At 42.2% G+C, this 13061-nt stretch overlaps 1 protein-coding gene across 1 annotated transcript in view; it reads right to left on the bottom strand.

Moving 5' to 3' along the window:
- ELP3 (elongator acetyltransferase complex subunit 3) overlaps positions 1 to 13061 on the bottom strand; it is a 96219-nt gene that overhangs the window by 65386 nt on the left and 17772 nt on the right. The window contains exon 8 of the mRNA XM_062618579.1: positions 556 to 717. Coding sequence (XP_062474563.1) covers positions 556 to 717 — 162 coding nt within the window. The remainder of the gene's footprint in view (positions 1 to 555; positions 718 to 13061) is intronic.

The following is a 13061-nucleotide window of genomic DNA, read 5'->3' as shown; positions in this document are numbered from 1 at the left end:
GATACTGTATGCCTAGAATGACTGTGGTTAATCTATCAACAGGAGTTATTTCTGGCTACATCTCACCCTCTGTACTTGCCAGTGTCATCTCCCCTCTCCAATACTCAGCAGAAAATTGTATGTGGTTCAGAGGACATGCTACTTGCTGGTTCAGCACCTCCAATAGATTATACTGTGTGTATCTTCTCAAGCCTATAGATTATGAATTATGTAGGACAAGAACTATGTGCTCTCTCTGCATTTACTTATGAAGCAATAAAAAAAAAGGTGTACAATACAGGAAAAGAATACAGGTTTAAAATAAAACATCACAAATAACTCCATTTCTCAAGCCATGGTCTACACAATATCACAAAGAAATACATGAAGCCATTGTGGTTTACTACTTTTTCTTAACAGACATGGCCACACAAACAAGGAAATGAGCCAAGTGTTTCAACATTCAGTGTTAAATGCGTGTTGAAGCAAACAGATCAAGACATGCTACTCAAGAGTATTCTAGAAAGCATGCAGTGAGCAGCCACGCTCAGCTTTGCACTGAAGCCTTCTCCTCACCTGTTGGTGTCCCTGGCCACATCCTCGTACACGCTCTGCACTCCAATCTCCAGCCGTGTGCAGCCGTAGGATAACATGTCACTTAAGTGCCGCTTCAGGCAGTAATCTGGCCTGGTCTCTATTGTTATCCCAATACATTTTGTCAGGCTTCGTTCTGAATACCTGCAAAAAAACACATCCTCTGTTGAAACGGTGAAGTTGGTAAAGGTAACCTCAAATGTGTTTCCAGCATCTTCCAGGTGAGAGTTTCCATGTCACTATCAGAATTAAAATCCAGGTTAAAACCCTCAAATATCCCAGCAGCCAGGGTGCCCTCAAACTCACAGCAGTGCACGGATGAAACAATACACAAATATGTGCTAGTAAAATCTGGGGTTTGCTTTGTATGAAAAACAACTGGGCTTGCAGGACTTTTTTAAACTGTCTTTGTTAGGAAGACAATCCCAGAACAGACTGAGCCTTTAGTACTCACTGTCTGGAAACAAAGCCTGGGTAGCAGGGAAAGTCAGAGCAGGCAATGAGAACCGTGCTCAGTTTTGGGGACAAACCAAAGGCAGTCTGAGCATTTGCTCCCATTCAGACACCAACGATAATATAGGACCTCATGTTAGGGAGAGGCTGGAATGCTCAGTAGATTTTCATTTCATTCCCATAATGTACAGATAAACTGCAGGGATTGGGATCCAGCTACATTCTCACAAGAAAATGTACATGTCCATGAAAAAATCCACAAACTACTTCCCTTTGTGAGCAAGCAGAATGCCCACAACTTCATTGAAGTCTAATGCTGAAACAAAATTCATTGTTACCCTTTTTCCCCCTCCTCTCCCATTCATCACAGGATGTCAAACAAAGACTAATTGTTCCAGCTAGTAGAAAAATCCACTACTGATGACAAATGGTACGTTACTGACCTACGAGAGAGTAAAACAAAAGAAAAAAGGAATCCAAAGCAGCCTCGCACCAAAGTTCAGGAAAGAAACCATCAATCAACATAATTTCCAACACCACCAGCAAGGACAATATTCCTTTCCGTACAGGAATCATTTCACTTGACTGTCTTTCCTGAAGAATATGGTGGTTGTATAACAGTGAACTGCAGCACCCAGAAATGATTTACAGCTGGAAGAAGGAAAGTTCTTCTTTTGAAACCATTTGAGACTGCAGAGATAATCTGTCTAATTCCCAAACTGGGATGGGGGTAGGATTAACAGCCATTGTTTGAGATTAATATCAGTCTCTTTCAATAGTCCCAAATGATGAAGAACTCTGTACTAAATGTTGCTGAAAAGAGGACACCTTGAGTAAGAGATATTATGCTGATACCTGAAAGAATATCATACACCAAAATCACAAGGATGACTAACTTCAGCTCTTTATTAAGTGTTCTATAAGGATTCATCATCTGATTTCTGGCTCCAGATAGTTGGAAACTTCTGAATCAAAATAAAGCTCCAGAGCCTACCTTAGAGCATGACAGAGGTCCAATCTGACCAAAAAAAAACCCCAACATCCTCCCTCACACCTGCCCCCAAAATGCAAAAAGTCCCCAGTGGGCTCACACTGAATAGCAAAAATATTAACTCCCTTCAAACTGTTAAAGCCTAAGATATATAAAGATCAAGATATCTGGGGGATAGATTGCAATGGGTGTCAAAATAAGCATCTTCAAAAAACCCCAACCCAACAAAACCCACATACAACATTTCAGAGTTTGTGGCTCACTAATCAGGCAGCGAACAGAACAATCGTTTATTGCATCAGGGAAAACACTGCCAACATGTGATTCATTAACATCAGACTGAAAAACACCCACTTTTAAAGACGTGACCAGCAAGAACTGAAGAGAGAAAATTTAGCTAAAGGAGGAGTGGGGGAAGGAGGAAGTCACCAGATAACTCGCCCATCATGCTATAGGGCACATGCTCATTCTGAGCACTTGCAATCAGGCTAGAAATACTGAGGAGACAAAAATCATAGAATCATAGAATAGTTAGGGGTGGAAAGGACCTTAAGATCATCTAGTTCCAGTAATTACATCCCCAAATTCATGGCCAAGATGTAAAAGGCTGAATATAATGAATACCAATAGACCCTAAACTGTAACATCTACTACAGGAATCGACAGATTTCAGTACAGTGTAATGGCTGGTAAAACTGTCTTATCCAACTGTATGCCATAAAGAGAAGAGTGGTTAAAGCAACTGCAAAAGCAAGACCAAGATCAACTCCAAACAAATAAAGTAAAACAAGTAAGGAAGCTGGAGAGTGGTTTTTGACAAGGGCCTGTAAGGACAGGGCAAGGGGGAATGGCTTTAACCTGACAGAGGAGAGATCGAGATGAGCTCTTAGGAAGAAGTTTTCCCCTGTGAGGTTGGTGAGGCCCTGGCACAGGCTGCCCAGAGAAGCTGTGGCTGCCCCATCCCTGGCAGTGTTCAAGGACAGGTTGGACAGGGCTTTGAGCAATCTGGTCTAGGGATTGGAACTAGATAAGGTTTAAGATCCCTTCCAACCCAAACCATTCTGTGATTCTATGATCCTATATATTTAATCCAATACACTGAGTTAAAGCAGGGAGAACCAGTGGAGATATACAGGAGCAGTGAAATATTTTGCTATTTTTTTTTTGTAAGGGGGCATGAAGTATTTGAGACCTCTACACTGGCAGGGCAGTAGTACTGTTGTCTTCTGGTCCAACATAATCCTCTGCCATGGGCACTACCCATCATCCCAAATCACTACCTAGTAAGAGAAGATCATCCAAATAAAGACCAAGGCAAAGAAACAGCCTTTCCCTGTGTGCTTCATCAGCTGTCTACCTCATCCAGCAGGAGACCCACATTTTATCTCCATCTGCTGACAACATATCTATGGAAGTTCTTGTTGCCCTATAATCCCTGGGAATTTCAAATCCAGCTAAGTTAAACTTTCCTGATATGCCCTCTGCTTGCCTGTATTCCTTTTGGGTATCCCAAACCTCCTTTCACCTTCCGCACGCAGTCCTTTTTCCATGTTTGAGCTCCATCAGGATGTCCCCATTACGCTGTTAAGCAAAGCTGGTGACCTGTTGCACTTGCTTGGTGTCCTGCACATCAGGATGCATTGTCTCTGCAATTTGAAGAGGTTGTCCTGGAAGAGCAGCTAAGCTCACCTGAGTTTACTCACCCTTCAAGGCATCCTCCCATGGGATCCTGGAAAGGTTCTGTTGTCCTGAATTCTGAGGTCTTTATTCTGCTACTTGCATCCCTTGGGATCTTGAGCTCTGACATCTCAGAGTCATTGCAGCTAAGACCACACCTCTCCCCAGCTTGCTCTTTGGAGCAGCAGATCCAGGAAAGCGCCTCTCCTAGGCACTGGATGAACCAACTATTTCCAAATACCACCATAATGCACTCCAGAAATCTCCAAAAATTAGTTGTGTTCCACCATGTTGCCATTCTAGCAGGCATCAGGGTGTCAGACTAGGCTCAAGGAGTTTTGCATATTGTTCACTATGTGCATATATTCTAATGCTTCATCACTTTCATACTTTTTCTTAGCACCATTTTCAAGCATATTTTTGTTGCCTTTGATACCAAAAACAGGCAAAGAACTTTGCAGACACACCAGTACTATATCCAGATGGAATATGATTTGCCTATTCCTACCCAATTTTCCACTATTAATATAGTCAAGGGTAATTTGGCTGCTGAATCATACAGTTAGCTCATGATAATGCAACTTAACTCACAAATGTTTTCTAGATATTTCGCTGCTTCTCAGAATAGAATCCTGCACCATTCCAAGAAAAACAGCTTTACGTTTTCCCATAATAAAATACACAGCTTGCTCATATAGAAATTACTATGGAATACAGGTTTATCCCTTATATGCCCACCTCCAATATTGGTGTCTCCTGCCAACCCTTCGAAATCACTACACAAGCATTAAACAGTAGTCCCAGAGGCAAAACCCAACAGAACCCTATTAGAAGCCATTCAGGTCAATGACAATATTTTTCTGCTATGTCTGGTTTGGAAACCAATGAAATGGGTGACACATTGTTCTACTCTCTTTTTTAATGTCAAAATACCTCACTATACCAGGTCAATTTTCTTGCAGAAGTTTATGCATATTTACACTTAATTTCTCAAAAAAAAAAAACAAAACAACCCAACAAAAAAACAACCAACCCTGCAAGCTCACTAACAGGATACAATGATGTATCATGACAACGGACAGGATGGATTTGCCTTCACTTAATCTTCAAAAACAACAGATATCTAGGCACATATCCTGCAACAATGGCATGCTAGCCAAGGCAGATATGAAGAGGGAACAGTTTCCATCCAATTAGGCAGAAAGCCTGAAAAGCAGATACCTAGAGCTCTGAAGAAAGTGATTTTAGGATACTCAGACACAAGAGTGTCTGACACAAGATGACCTTGGTTATGACCAAGACAAGCAGAACTATTACCAAAAAAAGCAAAAGAGAGCAAGCTCTGAGGAATTAGATGAACCCAAGCTGGAAACTACATCCATGATGGCCTTATATATTCAAGTTCACCCGATTTCCAAGTTCATTTTTGCATTAATATTTATGAAGGGCATTTCTTATGGAACCAGAAAGAGAAAATGGATTTTATCTTCTTAGGCAGCAACAAGTATCTTACAGTGTTTCTCCTCCTTCCCTGGAACAGTCTTACTTGTTAGTTGCAATACAACAGTGCTGAGGAACCCCATATAATCAAAAGAACAATCAGAAATCAAGCCAAGTGTACAGCACAAGATGGCAGTGGGGCAATTTTAATAACAGACTGACCACGGAGAAGAATTATGCAAATAAAGTTGTGGTTAAGCCATACAAATGAAAGAAATTAGGTACAGAGAAACCTTAAGATTTGCTCAGATATTACTATTCTAAGTCAGCTCTTTTCAGCATGATTACAAATTGCCTGAAATAGGAAGTCAGAAAGGAGAGTCTATTAATTTTAATAATTACAGAATTTTTGACTGAATTTTCAGAGAAAGCTGGTACATTAAATAGACCTTCTTAGAATCTACCTCTTATTTAAGTTCTGGGGGTTTAGATCAAAAAACCACCTACCTCTCCACCAGACACAGCAGTTTAACGTAGAGTTTCAAATGCTTTCTCACTTAAAGAAAAAACAGACACCACAGTTCTGGCATAAAACAACTCATTCAACAAAGACTCTACTTGCTCTTGATTAAACCTGGTCTACAGACAAAAAGTCTCATCCACTAAGAGACCTGAACATCAAAGACTCAATTATTTACAATCCATACCACATCACTTTCTAAACTCCCTGGTTGGGATCAGAGTGGCACAATGCCAGACAACACCAAAAGATGCACCTCCTCCCAGCAAGCATAGAAAAGATAAACTGTAAGAATAAAGGTGGGGAGTTAACACAGTGTGCATACAGTACATTAATCACATGCCTTTAAACCATTTATCTGTTTTACATGTTTCAGGCTAGCAGAGTACATAAAGAGGAAGTAAAGGGAGAAGAAAAAGAGCAGAAAAAGGCGCAAGAAGCAAGAAAAGGTTAAAGCACAAGAAGCTCAAAGGCAGCAACAAAGAGAACCACCTCTCATACAGAGACAAGCTGAGAGAGCTGGGCTTGTTCAGCCTGGAGAAGTCTCCACAGAGACCTTAGAGCAGCTTCCAGTGCCTAAAGGGGCTGACAAGAAAGCTGGAGAGGGGCTTTTGACAAAGGCCTGTAGGGACGGGACAAGGGGGAATGGCTTTAAACTGAAGAGGGGCAATTTAGCTTAGATATAAGGAAGAAGTTGTACCCTGTGAGGGTGGTCAGGCCCTGGTACAGATTGCCCTGAAAAGCTGTGGCTGCCCCATCCCTGGCAGTGTTCAAGGCCAGGTTGGACAGGGCTTGGAGCAACCTGGTCTAGTGGAAGGTGTCCCTGCCTGTGTCAGGGGGTTGGAACTGGATGAGCTTTAAGGTCCCTTCCAACCCAAACCATTCTGTGATTCTGTGAAACTCCAAGAGCAAGAAGCGTTTAGCTGCACCTGTCTATATGGAAAGAAGGGAAGGATCTAGAACAACTCTTCCAACCCAACAGTCCCCAAATATGTGCCTGCAGAGCATTCCAGCACTACTTTAAAAGCCAAAGAAAACCTTCTGAAAAGGCAAAGTTGGAATAAATTCTGAAGATGTTCACATTACTTGATCACCGTTGTTGTTAATGGATTATCTGACAGCAGCAATTTCCACAAAATGTGATGCTCAGTATTCATACATGTTGCAACAAGTGGTCACAACTGAGCTGGGAAGGTGAAGGTACTGCTGCCTGTCTACCCTCAGCCTATTCCAATGGAAAAAAAGGAATAAAAAAACAGTTGCAAACCTGCCTTAGAAGCAGTGCATAGAGTCTTGTGGAAAGAGGGAAGTTGTAGAGGCCTGGGTGGGAAAAAGAAGAATTTTAATCAGCAACTAAAAGAGCTCTCAGCAGAAGATGCCTGGCCTTAACTTTGTCAACAACCAAGATTGTGAACATCCAGCATCTCAAACAAGTCTAATGTCTTGAAAAAAACAACCTTCCTGTGCCCTTGACTCCAAGAAGCATGGTCCTAGGTGTGACACAACTACAGGTGTTCAAGACAGATAATGACATCTATACACATGGAATTAACACAAAACCTAACACTACTGCTTTCTGAAAAGAGGAAACTTCCAATATAATACACAAGGATCACCTACTACTTAAATGACCTTCTTCTTCTTGATCTCATAGCTCTGCTTTAGCATATGCCAATCTCCAAAACACAGTTAGCAATAATTAATTTAATATCTACAATTTCCTGCCCGTAAGGTGGCATCTTAACTCATTCAACAGATTTCAAAAGTTGCACGTTTGATGACTGCCCAGAGCAGGTATTTCTGAATGCTCAAACACTGGTAATTTGGGTTTTTACTGCTCCCTTTTTATTACAACATTTCAGCGTTTTGTTTATCACTGCTACCAGGGGTACAATGGATTTCTTTGGTTTCTTAGCAGCACCAGTTTCCCAAGGTTCAGTTTTCAAATACTGAAAACTTAGTTACCTAAAATAAGGTCATTTATTGACTAAAACATAATTTTCCAATTTTGATAAAGTTAACAGTATTTACTGCTGAAAGACAAGTGAAAAAAATATAATATTTGCTCTTCTGAAATGCCACTAACAGATAAGTCATATGTAATTACACTCCCTCCTGCTGTGTCATTTGGTCTTCAAAATCCAGGGTCGCATCTTTGTTCAAAATCACATTCATTCAGAAGCAAAACCCCAACAACTTATCGCTTTCTTAACTTGTTTACCAAATTGTAACCACAATGAATGGATCCAACATCTGAAAATCCTCCCAAGAAAAAGCACAGCATGAGCAGAAGCAGCACAGCTATGCTAACACACTTTAGGCCTAGTCAGAGCAGGGCTCTTTGCATGGGCTAATTAAACGCCTGGCTGTAACAACAAGGAGATAATGATGTTGGCTATAGAGGGGAGAGGGTGGGAGGGTTGTTTGGTTTATTTTTATATCATTCACAGCTTTCAGAGAGCAGTGCCATGTCGAGGACCTCTGGGCAAGAAGGCTGCAGCTTTGCCGGAGGGACCCGGCCATTCACAACAGCCAGGACAGAGCCATGCACAAGAGCTGCTCTGCTCTCACCATGCTGGGATCATAAATGCACAATCATTTCAGAAGCCAGAAGCCAGAATCACTGCCTTAGCTCCTGTCTTAGCTCAAGAGGCAAAAACAGGACACTGAACAGAAAACCCTGACAGGACCGTCTAACACGGCAGGCTTATTTTCTAAGCTCCCATCCCTCAAGTTCAAGGCAATAGCAACATAACATTTTTTCAGCAACAAATTATTGGCAAACTGAAAACACCAGCATGAGCAAGCATATGCTAGAGTGAAAGATTTCAAACCAGAAAAATCAGATATGCATGGCTCTAGCAGGAGCCGAGTTGCTATTTTACCTACCTCTGTTAAAACTACAAGGAGGGGAAGGGGGGGGGGGGGATATACTAAGACAAGACTAATATAGACAAGTGTTCATCTCCTCCTCCCTTATGTTAACTCTCTGACTTTCTCAAACCTGTCCCATTGAGCAGAGCCAAATTACAGTCTTGGAGACTGAAGTCTTCACATTTCTCCCAGAACAGAAGCAGCACCACAAGCTACCAGCTTCCTTGTCCCAAGGAACAGGGAGAGCAGAGTCCCTGAACTGCCTTCAGAGATAAAGATGTCATTGTCCCACTTGTCAGGCCACACTGGGAATACTGTGTGCAGTTTTGGTCCTTGCCATACAAAAAAGAGGTGGATGGGCTGGAGGGGGCCCAGAGAAGGGCCACAAAGATGATCCAAGCACTGGGCAGCCGTGTGAGGAAAAGCTGAGCTTGTTCAGACTGGAGACAAGAAGGTTCAGTGGAGACCTTATCCCCGTGTTCTAGCATTTAAAGGGCGGCTACAAATACAACAGAGACTCCCTTTTGACCAGGGGTGATGGGCACAAGTTACTCCTGGGGAGAGTCTGACGACACCAGAGGAAAATTTATCACAATGAGAACAATCAGCCATTGGAGTCAACTCCCCAGCGAAGTAGTGGACTCCTAAACATTTTTCACTGTTAAGATTCAGCTGGACAGAGTGCTGGGCCACTTAGTCTAGGTCATGCTTGGCCAGGAGAGGATGGATGAGATGATCCTTGAGGTCCCTTCCAATCTGGGATTCTTTGATTCCATGACTGAATCAATGTTTATCCTTTGTCTTCTCCATGCCACTCAGGATTTCACAGATCTCTATCATACCACTTTGAGATATTTTTCCCCCATTCCACAGTATCATTTCCCTTCTCCCTCTTCCCTTTCTTTTTAAAAAGAACTGAACACAGTGTGAAGGCACCGCTGAATTACATGGCAGCAAAACACTATTTCTCCGGTTGCTCTCTATTCCCTTCATTATATAACCCTGGGGGGCTGAAACTAGGTGAGCTTTAAGGTCCCTTCAACCCAAACCATTTTACAATTCCATGATTCAGATGGCCAGAAGCTTGAAGATGCTATGAAGCTCTGAGCTTGCTGCAGAAGAGGGTAAGACCTCCTGTGCCAAAGAGCAGCCCCTCTCCTGTTTAAGGGGAAAAAAAATAGTTTACAAGTAATTACATGCCCTTCCAAGCTACCAAAACCACACAGGTCACTTCTGAAGTGGGGAAAAAGCCCCTGCATGAGGGTCATCAACCCCAAACAGTATTATTTTCAAACCCATTTGTCAGTTTATAGTGCAAAATAAAAGCTTGGGAAAAAAAAATGCTCAGCACAATGAGAGAAAATTGGAGATGCTTTAAGCTATGAAGTTTTAGAAACCATTAAATGCATTTCTCAGTAACAGTTTGGGTATTTCTGGCCAATATTCCAGGATAAACACTAAATACAGAGTGCTACTCTTTGCTTTAAGCACCGATTCTGTGCAGCACAGTGGCCTTCACCCACACAGTCTTTCAAGGAGGGAGAAGCAGAAGGCTTTAGGCTGCCTTTGGTTAATATTTCATTTTGGTCAATTTTGCCTTTCTGGTCTCTTTTTGCCAAGCAATATAAAATCTAAAACCAACTAGCTCTTAGCCCCATTTCACTGTCCCTTAAGTGGATTCCAGTACAATTATCTGACCTTTAGTTAAATTCCACCTCTACCAGGCAATCAATATCAGCTATTCCCGCAGGACAGGTTTTACTCTACATCCCTCTCTCTTTTTATCCAAGTGTAGGGAAGCAAACTAACACATCCCATGAACAACAAATCATGTCACCACAGTGACGCTGAAGCACAAGCAGCTTGTCAACCTGCTACATACAGCAAAACAAAGACTGTTATAAAACTTGCTTGAGGAGATGCCCAAGATTTGCCCTTGATTTCTCGTATCTTTGCTGTGCAATTTACTTCAGGGAAACTTGAAAGAACAACAATTTAAATGTCCGTTGCCAAATCAATAATGATCAACAATTAGGTCCTAATTATACAGACAGTTTACCATGCAATAGTCAATATGTAGTTACAGATGCACACTGAAAAGGGAACTGAGAGAAAAAAAATCCTTTTATCTACAATTATGAAAGAAATGACACAGCAGTCTTTTGTATTAAATCTAAACTGAAGTTCAAGTTTTTCTTCCTACAGCTGATGAGACAGACAGCACTAGGTGACACTTTTATGTATTTTTGTAAAAGTCTGGTTCTAATTTCAGTTCTGATATTGCCTGGCTGTGGCCTAGGGAGAGATGTATACTCTTCACAACAACCACTTCCTGCTGTTATTGAGGAAAATAACCACTTTTGCTGCTGTGGTGCTGCATAGAGTTCTGACAACTCTATCTCCTAAAAGCTATTGTAGCATAAAGACAGTGTCCAGCAAAGACTTTGCTTTGCAGTTTCTGCATCTCCCTATTAAACAGAATTCATCTCACCCCCATCCAACACTCCAATATAAACATTTAGCTTGAGGAAGGAAAAAACAACTTGATTGTTGCTTTGAGGAAACAAAGAAATTGTATCAACAAAATTATAAACAGAGCTAATAAAAAGCAGTCATCAGCCAAAACTGCCAACAAAAAGCTACGGTTTATCTAATCTTCTTCTCTTGCAAAGCAACTCCGTTGCTAAAAAGCTGCAGTATGATCTCCTCAGATGGCTACAAACCCATACACTTGTTTTCTCCATGCTCGTAAAACCACACGTTCAGGCAGAGGCTTGCTGCAGTAGACTGCACGAAATGGTGGTGCCATTTCCCTGGCTCCATTCTCTGTCCATCACAGCTCCAACTAAGGTGCCAACAGCTACTCAACTTTTAATGGTGATTGAGCTCATCGCTTTGGAAAACTTTCAGTTTTTAGCTGCTACAGTAGGTTAAAGCTATCTCGTCCCTAGGCACACACATCCCTCTCAACTCCAGTGAAGAGGTGTTGGTCCCGAGGAGCAAGATCCTTCTAAGGAGTAAAGTCAAACATTTCCTATCATGGCCACAACCCCCTGCAAATGGCACAACCTGGCTTACAACAAGACAAATACACCAGAGAGGAGACAAAAAAAAGAGTGCAACCAAAGGTGAGCAAACGTTTGTGTCTTCTTAGAGGTGGGAAAAAGCAAAGACCTGAAAAGCAGAACAGGACCAAGAACCAACACTGGAAGAAATAGGAGTATGTCACAAAAAGCTATGTTACATCAAAAACCAGCAGAAGCTCAAGGACTCAGAAGTCAGAGATGAAGAAGGAAACATGTCCTCTTGCCCAAGCCTGCAATGGAGCCAAGAATCTGGGCATGGGATCCAGCCGATGGACACAAACACCCACATTGAGCTGGCAGTCAGCAGTGCCCAGGCAACAGAATCCAGAGACGCAAACCAAGCACGGGTGTCTGCTTCAGCACAAGGTGGATCCTGGTCTAGGCTCTGCTGGCTACATCTTGGCTGGCTGCAAGGGGAGATCAGGCACCCAGTTTACATAGAAATACAGGAATTGAGCTGTCTTATCCCCCATCTCACCTCAGAGCTGTTAGCATGTTCCAGTATTTAAAGAGTGGCTACACAGAAGATAGAGACACACTTTTTAGAAGGAGTCACATGGAAAAGACAAAGGTAATGGGCACAAGTTATTCCTGGGGAGATTTCAGTTGCACACAAGAAAAATTTTTCACAATGAGAACAACCAGCCGTTGGAATAATCTCCCCAGGGAAGTGGTGACTCCCCAGCATTGGACACTTTTAAGCTCTGGCTGGACAGGGTTATGCTTTGGGTCATGCCTTGCCTGGGTCATGATTTGCCAGGAGAGGCTGGAGCAGATGACCCCTGAGGTCCTCTCCAACCTGGGATTCTAGGATTCTAAGATCTCTGGAGGGAAACAAGGCAAAGGTTTTGCAAGAAAGAGAAAACCAGGTAATCGCATAATCCAAGCCCAGAGGGTGACCAAATTCAGGCTGCAAAAACACTCCCAGCTCTGCCAGTTTTCAGCTTTTGAGTACTTGACTTCACAAACTGATGGGCCATGAGGAGGCACCAAGTCCCAGAGCACATCAGCTGCAACACATTGCAGAAAGACATATTTCAAAAGCAAACAGCCTCTGCTTAGTACAGCATTCACAAAATAGTCCCAGGAAAACCACTTCTTGACATCCTTCCATAGGAGTATGAAAATTAAACCTGCCTTCTTTTTTCCATGCTTACTGCACCCACAATGTTACTAGAAAATGACTTTTCTTTCAAATTAATTTAGCACTGTTGAAAGGCAATGGATCTCAGTTTACAATATCAATGAGGCAAGCACAGCACAGCTGAGGGAACTATAAACCACATCTCACTCTTCTACCAGCCTATTTCAATTTAGGCTGGAAAGCAATCTCTGCTGGAAGAAGGAAAATACATACTGCAGGTCCTGCATTAGCTCTCCAGGGCATGGGAGTATTAGTCGAAGATCCTTTGCATCCTAACGGAGCTCAAAGCAATTGCTAATGTGT

The sequence above is a fragment of the Pezoporus occidentalis genome, unplaced genomic scaffold (assembly GCF_034315485.1).
Source record: "Pezoporus occidentalis ecotype Australia unplaced genomic scaffold, CSIRO_AGI_Poc_V1 ctg201, whole genome shotgun sequence".
Taxonomy (NCBI): Eukaryota; Metazoa; Chordata; class Aves; order Psittaciformes; family Psittacidae; genus Pezoporus; species Pezoporus occidentalis.
This window is presented reverse-complemented; position numbering and strand designations above follow the sequence as displayed.